The 17,583-nt window shown below is 46.2% G+C and overlaps 1 protein-coding gene across 13 annotated transcripts in view; it reads right to left on the bottom strand.

Moving 5' to 3' along the window:
- The window catches only part of FRMD4A (FERM domain containing 4A), a 552,335-nt gene that overhangs the window by 93,869 nt on the left and 440,883 nt on the right, over positions 1-17,583 (bottom strand). For all 13 annotated transcript variants that reach the window (XM_074942603.1, XM_074942600.1, XM_074942608.1 and 10 more), the window contains 3 exons: positions 13,168-13,252; positions 5,552-5,608; positions 1,122-1,144 (listed from right to left, as the gene is read on the bottom strand). In XM_074942603.1, the coding sequence (XP_074798704.1) occupies positions 1,122-1,144; positions 5,552-5,608; positions 13,168-13,252 (165 nt within the window). The remainder of the gene's footprint in view (positions 1-1,121; positions 1,145-5,551; positions 5,609-13,167; positions 13,253-17,583) is intronic.

Raw genomic sequence — 17,583 nt, 5'->3', positions numbered from 1 at the left:
TTGGAATTGAGAAATAAAGCAAGATCAGGCTTGTGTCTCCTTGTCACAAACATGTCAGGATTTCGCAAGCCGACTGGGACTCTGAAAAATGATAGGGCAGAACCAAAGTTCCTTTTTGTTGAGTGTCATCTCACATTCCTGGTTGTTGCAGGGTGAGGTTACAGTATTTGTAACGCACGTTCCATCTTTCCAGTTTTAAAAAAAAAATTAAGTTTATGTTAGTGCTGCTTAAAGATCCTAGCCTGCCAGAGCCAGAGAATGAAGTCTCGTTTTATCTGGTCCTCTGTTTAATCACAATCTTCTGTTCATCCCCAGTAGCACTGTGAGCATTCTGCCAATGCATCTCAGCCTTGACTGGAGGGACCTTCTCTAGGGGATGCCTCCCTGCCCATTCATTTGCTGGCTTTCCTTCTGAGATCAGCCGCAAGGATGATTGATGGTGACTCCAGGTGCAGTCAGTTTGAGAGCAGTACAGCGTAATCTATGGTGGGGTTTGTTTTTGTAACATGGACCTAGGTCTGCTCAGTATCAGAGTGAGAGCATCCACAGATTTTACACAGGGCACTGAACAGCCATCAGATGATAATGACTTTCGGTCACTACTGACCTGGACCTGATCTGTGCTGGTAACTCAGCTGCTGTACGTTCCATTAACAATCCCCCGAGCCATCTAACCCCAGCCACAGGGGAAATTTTTCAGCATTTCTGAAAATCAGGCTCAAACTAAGAGGTCCCCCCATGCAGAGGCCACCTAATACCAGTTAGTGAGAGACTTTTAACATCAAGTCCCGCTGGACATGTGATATTACAACACTGACTGTGGGGGAGTCATTTCCTCAGTAATTTCCTTCTGCAGGCTACCCTGTTTCCTGAACTTCATGAACACATCAAGAAATTCACAAACAATGTAATCACAAACAATGCTGTTTTCAATATGTGGTCTGGGCCAGGGCAGCATTTTGGACCTAAGTTATTACAGGAAATATAATGTCTAGGCTAACAGTGTGAAGAGTTCCCCATTGCAATACAGTTATAAACTGTCACATCAGTCCTCCAGCAGATGTAATCAATTTCACTGTCAGAACAAATAATGGCACTGAGAGAACTTTCAACAAACTTACCTTGCAAAATCTCCTTTCGCCTCCTGTAAAAAGATGGAAAAAACCCAATAGTTGTCACTAAAATAGCAACATTTAATTCAGAAAAGATACATTTCTAGATTTGTCACTTACAAATATCAGTCAACAATAGTTTCCTTACTTAACAAATTTCAGTGGTAATGTCAGTATCAACCCTTTAAACTAAGTGGGCTTGCCTTACTACTTTGGGCTGCAATCTGAACAGATCTTACAAATCAAATAGGGTTAGGCATAGCAAGTACTAGGGCTAATGACTCTCTACGCTGTTAGTGGATACCTATGCTAAGTGCTGTAGGAAGTAGAGCTGGTGAATTAGTAAGTGTGTTCTTAGTACTAAACCATTACTTCTGTGTGGTTAAGGGGAAGCACATTGCTACAAGATCTCCAAAGTCCAAGTGACTTGTGGTCACTGAAAACCCCATGAGACCTTTTGCAAGTATTAGCCCCATTGCTTGGATCAGTTTCCAGTCTGAGTAATTACATTCTGCATATTTAAATTTTCCATTCTGCTTTTGTTGGACACAGTGTTTTTCTTAAACTGCTGTCCTTCCTACCTAATTAAGTACTTAGGGAAACACTGAATATATATTTTATGTTTCGTCCATGAAAGCATTGTGATCTATCTATCAACATCAGAGTCCAATCCTATACTGGTGTGTGGCGCTCCACTCCAGTGATGGCATCAATACCAGAATTTGGTATCTGCTCGAGTCTTGTAGCCATATTTTGATATCTGAAGCATCCCCAAAATTGGTTGTGTCACATTCCCAATATACACAGTGGCTGCCATTAGAAAGTCAACATTTACCAAGAGTTACACACTTTGCTTTAACATGATTAAATTTATAGTGTAGACAGAGCATTGTAATCATTTAGTTTGCAACTGGCCAGTAATGGAGCCTCCACAATGGGCATGTCTTCACTGTAGAGCTAACCTGAACTCTTACTTGGGTGTTGCCTGTAATTCCCCTCCGGTCCATGCACAAAATCCTCTCACACAAGTTTAGCGGTGCTTTAAACCAGGGCTAGTTAGCCTGGCTGGGTGTGCAGGCTAGACCTCAGCTGCTGCTTTCATTTGGGTATCCCACTTACTTTGCAGTGAGGACACAAGCTGAACCACTTGAGTGCTGACAGTCCTCCAATGCCTTCCCACACGTCCCCTTGTGTGCACAGGACACACAAATTCTCTCAAAATTCACTAAGAATGAATCATAGAGTTGCTCAGGCTACTGCAGTACAAAGAAGCCTGGGATATGCCCCCAGAAGTCCTAGCGACACACAAGGGTGAGTGCAGAATCAATGAGGACACAGTAACTTGGGTTTGACTTTGCAGCATGGCTAACCTGAGCTGACTCTGCATTGCAGGTACTGAATCAAAACAGATAGCTGAACGATCCACCTTGCTCTCTACTGGAGCGTATCACACACAAAGGTTGTAATAATTACAACTTGGTCACATATAAAAGTACAGTTATGTTGCTTAATTTCATTAAGTCTCACTTCAAACTACAACTGCAATGTGTGTAATATCCTGTGTTTGTTTGTGATGGTAAATACTTCAGATCACAGCAGTCAGGCATACAGTGGCATACTGGCTGGGGCTTACATCTATAGTTGCTAATTGCTCAAGTTATCCATTAGGATGCAGGGACAAACAATAGATTCCTATCCCTAGCACTAATTCTCACAATGAGCCTGCAGTCTGAGATGTGTATTCACCCAGCAGGCCAATACGCAATTGCTATAATGTGCTTTTAATTGTTTCCCTCTCTCTCTATCTCTCTCTCTAATTTTTGCTATATTACTCTAAAATTGATCTTAATGAAGAATGAAACTCCCCAGCACTAATTGCTTCTGTAACACAGTGCAATGGTTACTATTTATTAACATATGCTGATGAGATGGCTTGGCTGTTCCACACGGATCCTTTAGGATCAGAGTCTCATGGTTGACTGGAAAGAGACTAAAAACTGCTCTCAGAAGAGGAGAAAAAGAAGAAATCTGCTGACCATTATCTCTGATCTTCTCCCATGATAATTACCGCCCATAAAGAATGACATGCCCCCAAACCCCCCACCCTCTGCCTTTATGAATTATTCCTGCCAGGTCACTTGTACTGAACTACAAACACTACTAAACACTCTTGATAATTGGTGCATCATCCCCCCCCCCCCGCCCCTTCTTCATGAATAAAGAGGTGGTCTCAGTAAAATCATAGGCCCAGCTTCAATCTTGGTGTAAGCAGGTGTAACTTCACTGAAGGCAGTGGAGTTGCACTCAACAGGTCTGGATTTGGCCCACTTCAGTTTACCCTGATCTCTAGGTTGTAGGTTACATTCCAGAGTCTTGCACCTTGTCAGTCATCTACATTTGGGCAGTCAGTGCAAAATGCTGGCCATTTACATCTGTGTGAGGGGATGGAGGATTTTGATTTGGTAACATTCTGCATAGGTGCAAATGGTACAGGGCAGATAGGGAATCAGTGCTGTTTGAGACAACTTTGCTGCTCATCTGCTGAAGGATTAGGGCTTGTCTTAATTGCAGAGTAAACCTGAGTTAAAAGAGAGTGCGAAAAACCATGGGTTGTGCCATACATGAGCAAGTATAGCACCAGTGTGGACGCAGCAACTTGAGTGTTATTTCACAGCTAGGCTGTTTTCATAAGAATGCTGCTAACTCGAGAGGATTTCAGAGTAACAGCCGTGTTAGTCTGTATTCGCAAAAAGAAAAGGAGTACTTGTGGCACCTTAGAGACTAATCAATTTATTTGAGCATAAGCTTTCGTGAGCTAAAGCTTATGCTCAAATAAATTGGTTAGTCTCTAAGGTGCCACAAGTACTCCTTTTCTCTTAACTCGAGAGGAGTAACTTGAACGTAGATAACTCGAGCTAATTGCAGTGAAGACATACCTATAGACATATTAAATCCTCATCCCCAGTTGAACTGGAAGCCTTGGGAGAATTTTGTGCTTCCTGTTGGGCTGTATAAAGCTGCCTCTCAACTGCTTTTCTTTTTGTGTGGACAAGGGAATCCCGCCATGCCATTTAACTTCCCATCCCCTTTCCAGCTTGTTGAAGTGCCCAGGAATAAGTGATTCATTTTGAACTGGAGATTGACTTGAACTACGAAGTTCAGATCTGGTTCCAGATCCAAATTTTCCAGGGTTTTAGTTTGGGCCAGTCTTTTAATTTGGATAAAATATGACCTGACAAATCTTTTCTGAAGCCAAATCCTAAGGTGGAAATTTAAGGCTTCATTTTCAGAGGTGCTGATACTTGCAGCTCCCACTGACTTCAAGTGGAGTTGTGGGTCCTCAACACATCTCAAAATCAGGCACAACCGTGGGCCTGATTCTCCTCCCACACCAGTGTCCACCAGGAGCAACTCCACTAATTTAGTGGAGTTACACCACTGTAGAATTGGTGACAGAGCAGAACCTGGCCTTGCTTTTCAAAACTAGATTTAGTATTTTCACCTTAGGTTTCCTTTAGATACTGGGTTGGCTCTGACACAGGGTAGTCAGCGAATTTGGAAACTTATGTCTCATATGAAAGTAGGGTGACCAGATAGCAAATGTGAAAAATCGGGACGGGGGGTGGGGGAGGAGGGTAATAGGCGCCTATATAAGAAAAAGCCCTGAATATTGGGACTGTCCCTATAAAATCGGAACATCTGGTCACCCTATATTGAAAGGAAAGAATCATGGTCTAACGGTTGAGCACAGCCCTGTCTGGGGCGTCAGGAGATCTGGCTTGTATTCTGGGTTCTTACCTGCTGATGTGGTGAGGGTTAATTCATGACGAATGTGCGCAAAGCCCTTTGAGATCCTCAGATGAACGGTGCTATAGACGTGCAAAGTATCACTAGATATGGATGCAAATTAGGTTCACTGTACACTTCAGCACAGGGGAATGATGGGGTGCAACGAACCCCCTTACATCCCTGTGTGGGTGGCACGCGTCGCTGGAATCTCCAAGGAGGAGGACAGCATATGATGCTGGGCTGCTATTCCCCTCCTCACACAAGTGTGCAAGGAGTGGATAGGCAGGGGTGGGAGTGAGTAGAACCATGGCTCCAGCCTCAGCGTGCCAGCCAGCACACTGGAGCTGAAGTGGATGGGGAAGTAATCTGTGCCAGGTAGCTCACTTCCACATCCAGTTCCAGCTGGTTCCCGTCCTGCTCCTGGGGCAGCGCAGCAAATCAATGCCCCTCGCTCGGCTGAGACAGCAGGGTTACAATCCAGCACTAAAGGGTTCCAGCTTTTCCCCCCTAGCTTGGCAAAATACACCCTATCTTCTCTGTTCCTGTACGCTTGGTGTAACCCCCTCTGAGGGTCTGTGATTTCTGAACCCCCAACAACAGATTTAAGCATTGCAGATACAGAAGGAACAAGAGACAGCTGCTACCCCTACCTGCAAGATGTACGCAGCCAATTCAAACACCACCTCGCTGTCAACCTCAATGAGTTCCTAGGAAGAAAAGAGAAGGGAAAAAAAACAGAGTTCACTAAATTTCAGCTCCCCCAAGACGAACTTGCTCGTTCCTGCACAGTGAAATGTGCCTTCTCCTCTGGCTTGGCTTCAAAGGGTTCCCATTACTCCCAGAGACCAACTGGACCTGCTCACAGCGATGTGGAGAAAGCAAAATACACAGCACTCTGTCCTGGTAAATGAAGCGTGACATCAGAACTCAACCAGGGTGGATTGGAGGAGTTGCAGGGGAGGGGGCGCGGGAGGAGGAGAAATCATTCTTTCCCATGTGCTTTTAGGAGAAGGTAGTATGTAATATTTTTCTAGTCCCAGAATACCACTCAGGCTTCATGGGAACATGGCTTTTCCCCCCCAGTGTGCTATGTTTGCAATAAAATCCAGAGCCCCACAAAACTGACCGGGCCTCAGGTTTCACAGCCAGTGCTATGCTGAGCCCATGCTAATGCTGGATTCCAATCTGAGCTCCCGGAGGAAGGTTTTAGACCCAGTGGGCTGATTACAACCGTTTCTCTCACACAACTGCCTGGACTGATTTACGGCTTTGCACTGAAATCGTATTCCTGACATTGCATGGTAGTCAAATGTGATCTGTTCTAAGCACTTCCTTACAATGCTCATCACTGTGGGATCCAGGCACCAAGAAAAGCAGCAAAGGGAAACTGCGATTTTGGCTTCAGCCACAAGTTCAACTTCCCCTCCCCACAATACACATATCTGGACTCCCCAAGCAACAGGTCTCAGGAAACAGATGTAAGGAGTTAACATATGTTGCAAGAAATATTCAAAACGAAGTGGGCAATTAACACTCTCTGCAATCATAGGACAAAGGAGAGTTAGTAGGTTACAGGTTGTAATGACACATAAAACCAGCATCTCTAACAATCTGTTCCACCTTGTATTTAGCTGTAGCACTCCGATTACCTTTCCCAAACCCGAAGAAGAGCTCCATAAAGCTTGAAAGCTTGTCTCTCTCACCAACGGAAGTTGTCCAATAAAGGATATCGCCTCACCCACCTTGTCTCCCTCAGCTTTTGGGGAAGTCATATAAACTGTGCTTCTTTCTGCTGCCACATGATGTAGGCCCTGATCTAGCAATTGCATCTGCATGGGCAGTGCCCTTAACTCACGCACAACTCCACTGAGGTCAATAGGGCTCTGCTGGGGCACCTGGGTCAGAGCCTTACTTTGTCCAAATCACCTTATGGCAGATTCCAACTCTGGAGGTTCCTGCAGGGCTCTCGGAATTTAAGTTCATGTTTGAATTGCTTTACTGTCTCTGGAAAGAAAGGTGCATCCGGTACCTGAGATCTAAATTTAGACGATACACTCCATGCAGGTAATGGACACAGCTCATTTCACAAGCTGTAAAACAAAGGTCCCCAATCTGAGGGGTGTGCCCCTCTACAGAGGCACCAAGGAATGTTCAGGGGGGCGTGGCTGGGGCTTGGGCCAGCCCCCAGAGAGGTCGGGGAGGGAGCGCCACCCAAGCCGGCCCTGTGCTTAGGTCTCCGCTCCTGGCCCCACTCCAGGGATCCTGGCTGCCAGCCCTGCGCCCGGGGCTCCATGCCCATGCCTAGCTGTGGCCCCAGCCTCAGCCCCCTTACTCCTGTCCGCACTCCCTCAGCCCCCTGGAGCCGGGGCTGCAGCTCCAGGAGGGGGGACGCAGACAGAGATAAGGGGGGGTGCGAGATACAAAGTTTGGGGACCACTGCCATAAGAGCTGTGCTGGCTCTGTCCCTGGCAAACAGAGGTACTCTTGTGTAAGCATTGTGGTTCAGCAGAGCCAGCTTTCTAGAAAAGCAGCTTACCTCACCGCCTCTCTAATGATCCACTGGGGGTTGCATTGAGGTGGGAGCAAAGAAAGGCTCTGTAGTTTGCAGTGAAGAGGTTCCTCTTGCTTCCCCCAGATTCAGCTGCTGCTTCAGTGTTTGATGAACTTGGGGTGATTTCACGAATGATGAGTATGCACCAAGGGAACGCGGTGGGGGGTGCAAGTTACATCAGCACAAAGGCAGGGCGCAGTTAGGCACAGCCCATGATAAGGGGTGGTGTGGGGCTGCAGAATCCCAAGAGCGTGTCTGCGCTGCATCTGACAGCATGTCTCCCGGCCCGGGCAGACAGACACCCGCTAGTCTGCTCCAGCGAGTGGGTGTCTATCCAGGCTGGGAGGCACGTTCCCAGCTGCAGTGCAGACATACCCCAAGAGAAGCAGAGGGAGACACACAGCATCAGGAGCCAAAAGGCCTCCCAGAGGCAATACATTCTCTCCTACACCCCTTTCAGGGTGCAGCGTATGCCCTGCTCTGCAGCCAGCCAGCTCTACCCGTGTCTCCCCCTCCCTTTCGGGCACTGCGCGGCCCCAGGGAACGCAGGAATGGCACTGTCCTGACACTCCACTGAGTGCAGAGATTCTGATTCTGCCTGACCCAGACATAAGGACCATGGGGGACGGTGCCTCATGCTTGCTCCCTCTCTGCATAGCCATGGCCGGTGCCAGGCATGACCTGGCCCCAAATGAACATATTTCCTCACCCCAGTTTTCCAGGAGCCATCCGTGGTGATGGCTCGGTGAGCAGTAGAAGCCCTGCAGTATAAGGAAGGCCCTCAAGCCAATGGGAATGATTATTGCCTATTATTCTGGACAATTGGTATAGGACTGACATGCCCAGACACGTACCAAATCCCCAGGGAACTCACCTTTTAAGCAGGCGCTTACTAACTAAACCCGCTACGCTGGCTCTATAGAAAGCCCTCAGTATAGCTAAGCCCCATAGGCCAGTGGGAGTACAGCCCCGTTCCTCAGTACCCAGAAGGCCCCTGGGAATTCCATGCATGGACTGAGTGACAGAGGGGCCCTCCTTAGCGCAGTTCCATGGCTGTTTGGTGGCCTCTGCCCAGTTCCCATCCACCATCGCACTGCAGTGTGGCCAAGCACTGTCTACGCATGGAGACTGAACTCCCTTCTGGCTCCCTGGCCGATCCCTCCACAGCATAGCCCCTGCCTGGCCTCCGACTGAGAAGAGCAACTCGCTTTTCCCCAGCATCTTTCACAGGCACTAAAATTCAAACACATGTTTTAAAACAAACCAAGACCCGAGTGAGGCAGGAAGTCAGACTGGGAAGGCCCCGGGAGGGAATCTTGCCGTCAGAGAGGGCTATTTTTGTATTCGGATGACAGTAGGTTTGAATGTGCAAAGTAATGGTTTCAGGAGAGGTCAGACGGAAATAGATCGACCCAGATTTCTAGACTCCCCCACCCCCTCCGCTTTCTGTTATTAAGCCTCCTCCAGAATAAGAACAGCAGCATAAGCTTTTCCTGGCAATATTCCCAAAAGATGGTCCCTGGGCACCAAAGTGCATTGCGTACAGAGCCGGTGGTGGCTGGAGCCGCCAGTGGGCTGAGTAAGCATTTCGAACCGTGGCCTCTTTGAAAAGCGGAGCTCTGCAAAGTTACCGCTGGGCTAGGTTCATGGGACCCTGCCCCACTGCCATCCCTGCAGAGTCCCCGCCATCGCGTCACAGATGCAGATAATGGTCTGTCGGCCCAGGGCCCAATCCCGCTCCCACTGATGTCAGTGAGATCTTTGCCAGGGGCAGCAGGATGGGGCCATTGGTTAGCAACCCTGACAGACACTGTATTCTTTGTGTGCGAAGGTTCCTGTGGGGTTGGGGTGGGGGGAACCCAGACCTTCCCACCAGGAACCCTCATCCTCATTCCTGCCTGGGATCTAGGAAATCCTGAAGACACATGTTAGCATGCGGCAGGTTGTTTCGCTTTTTTAATTAAAAAATAACAAAGCCGGAAGCTTTTGAGACGGTGCTAGATGGATTCAAATCTCAGCCAAGGGACCACGCGGCTGTCCAAAAACCCCACAGGCAACATCCCCAAACCCCATGGGCCTTGTCTCTAACGGGCTTTGAGAGCGTTAGTTGTCGGGGGGTTTCAAAAGCAGCCAGGATTTGGAGTCAGGAGCCAGGATTTCCCACCTAAGTGAAAGCAATGATACAAACAAAGGGCATTTCAGTTGGCATTGTCCATTGGCCCCCTGGATTCCATCTGCCTTTGGGGAATGGCAGCTGGGCTGTGCTTTGTGACCCCAGAGCATCCAGCTTCGATGGAAGGTTGCATTACTTGTATTGCGGTCCCACCTAGAGGCCCCAGCCAACATTGGGATCTCATTGTGCCAGGTGCTGCAAGCAAGAGGCAGCTCCAGCTGGAAAGAGCTTACACCCTAACTGACAAGGCAGACAAAGGGTGGGAAGAAGGATGGTTACTCTCCCCAGTTCACAGGGGGAAGGTCTGAGGCACAGACATGGTCACACTGGAAGCTGTGACAAAGGCAGGATTTGAACCTAGATCTCCAGACTCCCAGGCTAGTGCCTTCACCACAAAACAACCCTCTCTCAAAGATATTACTCAGCTTTGCTTCTACTTTTGCGCAGTTGAGCACGTAAATGTGCAGGTGTGCCTAGAGTCAGGGAGTTGGCAGCTAAGCACCCGCTCTGCAAGCACAAAATCTGAGTGACCAATTGTGATCCTATTGAAGTCAAAGGGATTGCTGCTAGTGAGGATTAGGACATGGTACTGTGGGGTACACTGATGTCAACTGGAGCCAAAAGCCTATGTAACGTTTCTTACTGAGCAAGTCCCTTCCCTGCTTGGAGCGCTGGGACAAGCATAATACCCTTGTTCTCAGATCTTAATCCCTCTCAGCTTTCTCCAGTTGCTGCTCCCTCACTGGCAGATGAGTCACTAGGGATGGTTTCTGCCAGCGAAGAGGTAAGGTGGACAGGGAATAGTTCCAGACAAGGGCCCAGCTTCGCAGCGATTCCCAGACTAGAGACACCCACCAGGGCCCCCCTCACAGCCTCTTAGAACAACCAGCTTCCAAGCAGGGCTCTCTAGGTTCAGCTCGAGCTGCCAAGGCAGCACAGATGCAATGGGGGTGAAGGGTGTGTGATGGAGTTCCAGGAGCTGTGTGGAGGAACAAGGTCTCTGCACAGATGGCCCTGATCCCCCAAGATCTGCATAGATCCCTGGGAACCAGCAGGTCCAGCCCCCAGCCACTCCAAGCACGTATTACACCAGGACTTTCAGGGTAATCAGATGACTCAGAGCTGCCCCCTTTTCCTTTTCACAAGACAATTTTCTTGGCCACATAGGAGAAAGCAACTGTGTGGCCCATTGCCTCTGGGCAGCGCTTAACTCATCTCAACACATTTGAGTTCTGAGCCAGGAAGCTCCTTATCTATCTCACACTCAATTCTGCGCAAGGGCTAGTTTTGTTTTCAGTAACTAGTGACAACAGGCTGGTGTTTTTTCAACAGCTCACAAGGCCAGATTATTTTTGGCACAAAAACATTTCACCATGTACTGGTTTTACTCCTCTCCTCCCTCCCCCCAAATGGGTAGGGGAAGCCATTCTCGATCCTGACATTTACGTTAGTTACAAGGGCACCCTCTTCTGGTGGATTCCTCTCACTACCACTGCTGGGGTAACCTGCAACAATCACTCGTTCCTATTCTTTATGCAAAAGCAGAACTTTTGTTTTAAAAACACTCACTGGGTTATATACTTTCAGTTTCAAGCTCACATCTGCCTCTGGCACAATTTGATTCAATTTATTTTCAGGGTTCTTTTTTACCTCTAACAGATTCTGTGGAAGGGAAAATGTCAAATTGGCTAGGCCATAAAAATGTAGGTATGCTGAGAAAAAGAAAGGCAGGGGGCATGGAGGGGACGGAAGACTGAAGTGGTAGGTTGGGGATTGAGGTGGAAATTAAATGTCACAGTGGAAATGTTTTACAATTTTTCTTTTTCAGTCCAAGACGTTTTTGTTTGGATGTGAACACTCCCACATTGTCTGCGAAAGTGAAAAAGCAGCATCTTCAAAGCACTTTACAAACAGAATTATTTAGCATCCCAGCACTCTTGTGAGAGGCATTCGGACAGATATAAAAGGAATGGATGTGCTGCAAGAACTAGCACTATCTAGATTAGATGTAGGTATGTCTGATCAAGTATTACCCCTATTTTATAGCTATCAAGAAGAAGGCAGGGGGCAAGGTGACTTGTCCATGGCTACAGACACAGTCATTGTCAGAGCGGTGATTACAACTCAAGAGGAATTCTTGGCATCCAATCATCTGTTCAAGCCCCCATCTGTCTCGTATGGCTTGTGCTCAGTGCATCTAGTCTGCCACACACTTCCTGTGTGACCCTGGGCAAGTTACTCGATCTCTCTGTGCCTCGGTTCCCCACTTGTAAATTGAAGATGATAATCTACCTCTGAGATAATTAAAGTTATAAAGCACCTTGACAACCTCACATGAAAGCTGCTGTACAAATGGGGCAGTCACTATTTGTTCCAATGCCAGGGACCTTGGAGAGCTAAAAGCATCAGTCTCTAAAGTTTGAACTAAAGATCCAGGCTCTTCAAGCCAAGAGCTGTAATACACCCATCACCTCTGTGGATCAGACACAGAGGGTGATGTGTAACACATACTGACTGTGAAGTACAGAGAGCCTGATGGTGTGCTCTAGGTTCAGTATTGAAGGTGTCTTCTTCATGGGCCAGGCTAGTCAGCCGCCTCTGCCTCAGGAACCCATAGAGAACTCCAAAGGCTAGAAAAGATTGCAGGAGGGGAGATGGGGGGCCAGGACAGGAGTGTGCAGGACAGATAGCCTATGTGCACCATCACCCCACTGGCTGTATGGAGCTCACAACAGAAATCTGAGCTCTGTGCATGATGTACCTGCAGCATGATGCACCTGCACAGCTGTGTACATGATATATCTGCACCATTCAATTTGTGCTAGGGTTACTCTTTTAAAGGGCTCTTTTGTTCCCCAGGGACACGGGCTTTCACACTGGTGTAACTCCATTCAAGGAAGTTACTTATTTTCCGCCCTGTAAGGGAGAGGACAATCAATCCTTCAGTTTACGACAGATACTGTAGCAACCTGTATGGAACATGGAGCAAGGAGCACAGGTTGTAAGAGGGAAGAGTTTGGAGGAGGCACCAGGAATGGAAGTCAGTCTGTGTGCACAGGGCTGGAATGCTAGCGGCTGTTGCAGCGCCTCTGTAATAGTTCCCTGAATAAAGTGCCAGTTTAGTTTTACAAGCATGGAGTCCTCTCTTGTTATTACCCAGCATGCAGTACACAAAACAGATAAAACAAATGGCATATCATAGATAAAAGATCACATATGAGGGTGCTCTGAAAAGAGCTGGGATACGGCAGAAGCAGGGTGAGACAATCCATAGAAGGGAGAGTAAATAGACCAGAAGACTGTTGGAAAGCTAGTAATGCAAGGTCACCCCGGTCCAGCCTCTCTTATTCACATGAACTCTCTTATTTCTTTAGAAGTGCTGTGGGCATTTTATTTCATTACAACCGGAATCACCGGTAGTGGAAGCGGATTATCTATAGCAGTATCCCTACTTATGGGCAAATGGAAAACCCCATGTCCAGATGAGTACCCCATTTTTTTTGAATCCCCCAGTCCCTTCCTTAATTCAAAGGAGTCCTTACCTTGTAAATACAGGACTTTGCATTCAAGAAAAACAACTCAATGGTGGCATTATCCTTTAAATAAGATATGCTCTCAATGTAGAACCTGAAAAGGAAAGGGACAAAGAGATGAGCTACACAGGAAACTTACCACTAGACTTTGATTACATGAAAAATGTGATCAATAAAGACATGAGGACTAAGGAAGTTCCTTTGTTTATAATGAGGATTCTATGGTTTGGTGAGAGATTTGTGTCCCCTTTAAGACCCGATATTTCATCTTAACTGTATGTATAAATCCTGACCATGCTGAAAGGAAAAGGATTGCCAAGTGGATTATTTTATTTCTGTGTTGGATTTATACCTATCTATATTTATACCTATCTAAACTTTCTCTGCAGTCTTGGTTGGTACATCTTTTTCACTCCCTGCCCTAAGACACTGGGTAGCATCGTGGGGCGCTGTTAAGAAATGGCTTCATTCTAACCCAGAAGAGGTTGCAGTTTAGTAATGGGTGAAATGATTCCTGAATATACAGAAGAAATTTGCTTAGCCAAATCCTTATCGCCAAAACCCCGCTCAAAACACACTCAAACAGATTTTATTTGTAGAGACCTGCAAATCCATAGGTATTCGCTTTATATCCACGGACCATGTTTGTGGATCGCATATTGGACGTGGATACAAATTTTGTATCCGTGCAGGGCTCTGTTTACTTGCCATAAATGGAATTCTCCTCTCTTTATTGTTTTGGGGCCTGAATTCTGTACTACTGAAATCCACAGGAGCTTTTCCATTGGTTTCAATGGGCACAGGATCTGGCCCTTAATAAGTTGTGTCAAATAAATGCAAGATGCAGTTAAAACCCAAAGCTATTTTTGTATAATTATTCTTGTACCATATGTGCTTCTAACATTACTATAGGGAGAGAAAAAATATATACTCTGGATTCAAATAATGATTAAAGCACATTCTCTATGTATTCTGTATTTTCATTGAAAGGGAAAAAATCAAATCATACTTCTGTCCACTCTGGTTCATGCTGATTTTTAAGTTGCAGTACAATGGCAGATACAGCCCCCATCTAAACTACACTACAAACTGCACCAGAGGCAATTACAAGTGGGAAAGTGCCAGGGAAGTGCTGTCTGTATAATCAGGATCCATCAGAAAAAGAAAGACCCTTTAAAAATGCAGGCTTAAATTCAGTGCTGGTTTAAGCTGGTCCAGCTTCAGTGAAGTCTTAAACTCTGACCCTCCCAGCTGATCTATGCCCGTGAGGAGCCCCACTGAAGTCCAGGGGGCGACACACAGGGTCTGCCCATATTAAGTAGTTAGCAGGATTGGGGGCCTTAATTTGTAAGCTCTTTGCATGTGCTTATACAGTGCCACTCTAATCCTGAGTGGGACCTTGGTACAGTGGGGCTCTGACCTTGACTAGGGTGATGGGTACTACTGCGATATGCACACTGAATAACAGTAATCCCCAATCCTGAGTCTCCTCTGAAGACCCTTCAAAACTGCTTCTCTCTTGCCATATTATCCAAACTGTTTTACACGTTCAGCTATGTCCTGAAAAGGAACTGTGTAAAACAGGCACCTTCTCGGTATGTCTGCTCTCTGCATGCATCTGAAGCCTCAGCTGCTGAAATCTCTGACAAAATGATTACTGTTGCTGGCGCCCGAGAGCCACTACCGCACTGGAATGGAGACCTAAATTCTACCCCACACATCGCAGCTAAATGCTGCCTCTGTGATCTCTCTCACTGGTGCTGAGGTAAGGAGAGAGAAGGGTTTGATTTTCAGATCCCAAGTGGAGTTTGTAGCACTGCCAGAGACCTTTGTTAGCATTAGCTCAAAAAACAATAACCTCCTGCTCAACGCTAGGGGGCAGTGTTGCATTTCTTGAAGCTGCAATGATGCTTTCTATATGGGCACATACAAACCCCTTTGCTGTGTAAAAGTGAGTCCCAGCATAACGGAGAGCTCGCACACGATACTTCAGATGCACAAAGAAAACCCAGTTCTCAAGTGACCTGCCTGGTGTAATGTATTCTGGGAAGGCGCTGGAGCAGACGCACCCCTCGAGAATACAATACATGTGCACAGGGAAACTGCTGTTTTTATTTAAAAGAAAATCGGTCTGTGCAGAGAACTCTTGTGCTCAGAACACCAGAACTGCAGCTCATTCCCTTGAATTCACAGCCAGCACTGGAACAAGTAGGGGGGTGGGAGAAGGCACTTTTATTTTTTTGTGCACACTGGTTATGAACCCTTCCTCCACCATCCATATTACCAAACACATGGAAGGAGAATACACTTCACAATGACCAAATCGCTCTGATGAAGCAGGGAGGAAGAATGGCCCTGTGGTTAAAGCACGGAACTAAAACTCAGGTGATCTGGATTCAATTCCTGACTCTGCCACAGGCTTTCTGTATGACCCTGAGCAACTCTCTTTCGCTCTGTGCTGCTAGTCCCAGGCTTTAGAACAGGGATTATATTACCTCTTTCCCACACCCCTTGTCTATTTAGATTGTAATCTCTTCTGGGCAGGGACTTTTACAATGTGTTCATATATTCATCCATTTTAAATCAGAAGGGACCATTCAGATCATCTAGTCGGACTTCCTGCATCACACAGGCCAAGCATATCACCCAGTATAACCCCAGTATCAAGCCCATAACTTCTGGCTGACCTTGAGCATAGCTTTTAGAAAGGTATATCTTTTTGGACAGTGCCTGGCACAATCGGGCCCACATCTCAGTTGGGGATATACATGCTACTGTAATACAAACAATAAATAATACTACATAGACAGCTAATTCCCGTGTTTCCATTAGCCAGTAAGTGTTTCAAGGACAGCGTAGTTCCCCACTCTCAGACCAGGAGGCATGAAATCTCCAAAGGGCTTTTGGGGAGGGTTTTGACTTCACAATCTACATTAAAAAGATCACGTTAATTACAAACCTGATTCTCCCTGTCCCCATCCCCTTGTCACATCACCAAATACATTTTCTAAGCATTAATTAAATGGACCACTGAATATTGCACTGTGTAATGAACACAAAGAGCTTGTCTTGACTGCTACCTTTCAGTGGCAGGAAGATTATAGTGAGTGATGTAATAGATATTGGAGGATTTCTGAATCCACTACATCTGAACCGTTTAAAATTTCAACAGCACTAAAATCTATTAGTTGGGAGTGCACGTCTAGCTCGGATCAGACCATGCCCATGTTAAATATTAGCAACTCACTCTTAAACAGCAAAGCCTCAGACATGCCACGCAGTGATCAAGGGCAATTCGTATCTCAACCAGCCAAAACATATTGCTGCTATAGTGTTTATTACAAGCAACTGTAGAAATCCCAGATCTTCAGCTGATGGACACTGGCATAGCTGCATGGGCTTCACCGGAGTTATGCAGATTTATAAGAGCTGAGGATGGGAGGGTGGGAATGGGAGAGGGGAGAAGACAGTCAAAGGCATGAATGGCAATTAGGTGCCTAACTCCCATTGACTTTCAAGAGGAATTAGGTGCCTAACTGCCATTTGGACCTTTGAAAATCTGCCCCCTGTTCCATTATCTCATCATTAAGGTGCCTGATTCTGCGAGAGCCCCTCGTCCCTAGTCTCCATTGCCTCTGATTATTATTTAATATATGCGTGTCTCAGTTTGCCCAAAGGTAGCATGTGTTTAATAATAACACTTCCCTACGTCTCCTGGTTGTTGTGAAGCTTAATTCATGCTTATGTACAGAGGTGGTCAAAAAGGGTTTATGGAATGAAACTTGGCTTTTTGGACAAAACTGGTACAGATTTTTCCTTTTTTAGTCAACGTTTTTCATTTGCAAGAAAATTTGAAAATAATTTTTTTGGAAAATGATTGAATAGTTTTCAAACACTTTCAAAAGTACTCTGTTCGCTTTGGTGGGGAAAAATAACCCACTTAGTTTTTTTACTTCTTTCCTCCCTTTTTATATTCTTTAATCAGAGGCGGGGGGAGAAATACAATTGGAGAGAGAGTGCATTCTCATCCCCACTGAAGCAAACAAACAAAAAATTAGCAAAACTGAAAAAAAAAATCCTGTGAAAAGTTCCAAACAAAAGAACATTGTTTTTGTTTCTTTCTAACCTATATATTTTCCTTTTTCCCCATCAGCTCTATTGTGCAGTACATTCAGCTCCTAGGATGGAAGGCACAGGACAAGGGCAAAACATGCCCTGCTGGCCTGAAAAATCTATGAACATTTCTCTTCTCAGTGGGATGCAGTGCAAAGCTCTCAAAGAAGCAGAGACGCTCAGGTTTATCAACAAAGTAATGGGTAAAACTGGATTCAGTGTCCACGTCCCTGAATGGGGAGAGCTATCCGTCTGCAGTGCTTTGGATCTGGCCTGTAGTTTCCCTGCCATGTCATTTAAAACCTCAGTGGA

Source organism: Natator depressus, chromosome 1 (assembly GCF_965152275.1).
Source record: "Natator depressus isolate rNatDep1 chromosome 1, rNatDep2.hap1, whole genome shotgun sequence".
Lineage (NCBI taxonomy): Eukaryota > Metazoa > Chordata > Testudines > Cheloniidae > Natator > Natator depressus.
Note: the sequence above shows the minus strand (reverse complement) of the source record. Positions and strands in the feature narration are given on the sequence as shown.